The sequence below is a fragment of the Perkinsus marinus genome (genome assembly GCF_000006405.1).
Source record: "Perkinsus marinus ATCC 50983 genomic scaffold scf_1104296966046, whole genome shotgun sequence".
NCBI classification, from domain to species: Eukaryota; Perkinsozoa; order Perkinsida; family Perkinsidae; genus Perkinsus; species Perkinsus marinus.
In genome coordinates, this window is record NW_003204093.1 from 1 (window position 1) to 1,217 (window position 1,217).

The window sequence follows — 1,217 nt, forward strand, 5'->3', positions numbered from 1 at the left end:
AAAGTCAGGACTAACTACGCTATCCGCTAGAAGCTGAGAAATATAGCTTGAGACTTACGACAGTCAGCTGTAAGAAAGTTAAGAACATACTAGATCAAAAGTTTCCCGTTATATGGAACATCGCTCCCTCCGTAGTCCGTCATCGCGAGTTTCTGACGGAGTTGCTTGAGCTTCTCATCGCACATATCCCCGAACATTGCATTGTGCCCAGCCTTTTTGCACAAGGAACATTTGCATGCCGACAAGTCCAGTCGCGAGCCTCGCTTTGGACATCTTCCCATGTGATGTTTATCTCCGCATAGGCAGCAACAAGCCTTTCCTTCATCACTCTTAGCCGCACAGGGTTTATTCCTCGAGTGACATTGTCCACAATCGTAGCAAACATTGAGGCTTAAATGGTCTTTCACTTTCAGTTTCATGTTCCTCACATACAGCCCATCTCTTATCATACAGGATCTATCGCCCGCGGGCACCCTGATGATGAAGAACTTCTTAGTGGTCCTCATGAAGACCCATTCGTCTACATTTAACTCCCTCTGTAAGCTTTTTGCCTGGGCCTTTAAATCTTCTTTCTCTCCAACAAATTCATCCTTGTATATCAGAACCTCGGGAGATAGTCTACTTTGTGGTCTCGCCTGTATGCCGTCGATACTGCCCAACTCCCCGAGAACTGTCGTCATGTCCACTTGATTCAGGGGAGCTCTCACAATGATATCGTCCCTGCGTCTGACAATCCTGTCTATCCTGAAATTACATAGCTTTCTGTCGATGCTGTCCTTGAGCTGCGCGAGTGACTCCTTCCTGCGTTCTTCTTCGTGTGGGAGGTCATTCGGTTTGATAACCAAAGTTTTGATTTGGTTCTGCTTCGGAGGCTTGAGGACTCTCCCAGCTTTCACAGTTCCAAGGCCTAGATGACCCTGATTAGCGTAGAGGGCATCCTTATACGTCATAGGGGATCTCCCATCTGTGCTCTGCTGAGCTACTTTCTCCAGTTTTATACGCAATAGCCGATTCTCTTCAAGGAGCTTCATATACTGATTTTTGATGCGACCCATTGTCTCTCTCAGCTTCGCACTCACGCCATTCGAGAGATACCTCTTATTATTGATACAATCACTGATTGTATTTTCCAATTCCTCCGAGAGCTCCAGTAGCGGCGAGTATTCACTGTCCTCTAGAGTGTCGATCTCTCGCAGACTCAAATCCGAGCCTTCCCC

General features: G+C 47.0%; 1 protein-coding gene across 1 annotated transcript; it reads right to left on the minus strand.

Annotated features, from left to right (window-relative positions):
- Positions 1-89: 89 nt before the first annotated feature.
- Positions 90-950, minus strand: Pmar_PMAR022172 (hypothetical protein; the record flags this gene model as incomplete). Its single annotated transcript, XM_002769316.1, has 1 exon — positions 90-950. One exon carries the CDS (start codon positions 948-950, stop codon positions 90-92), a length of 861 nt encoding a protein of 286 aa, XP_002769362.1.
- Between the last annotated feature and the right edge of the window lie 267 nt (positions 951-1,217).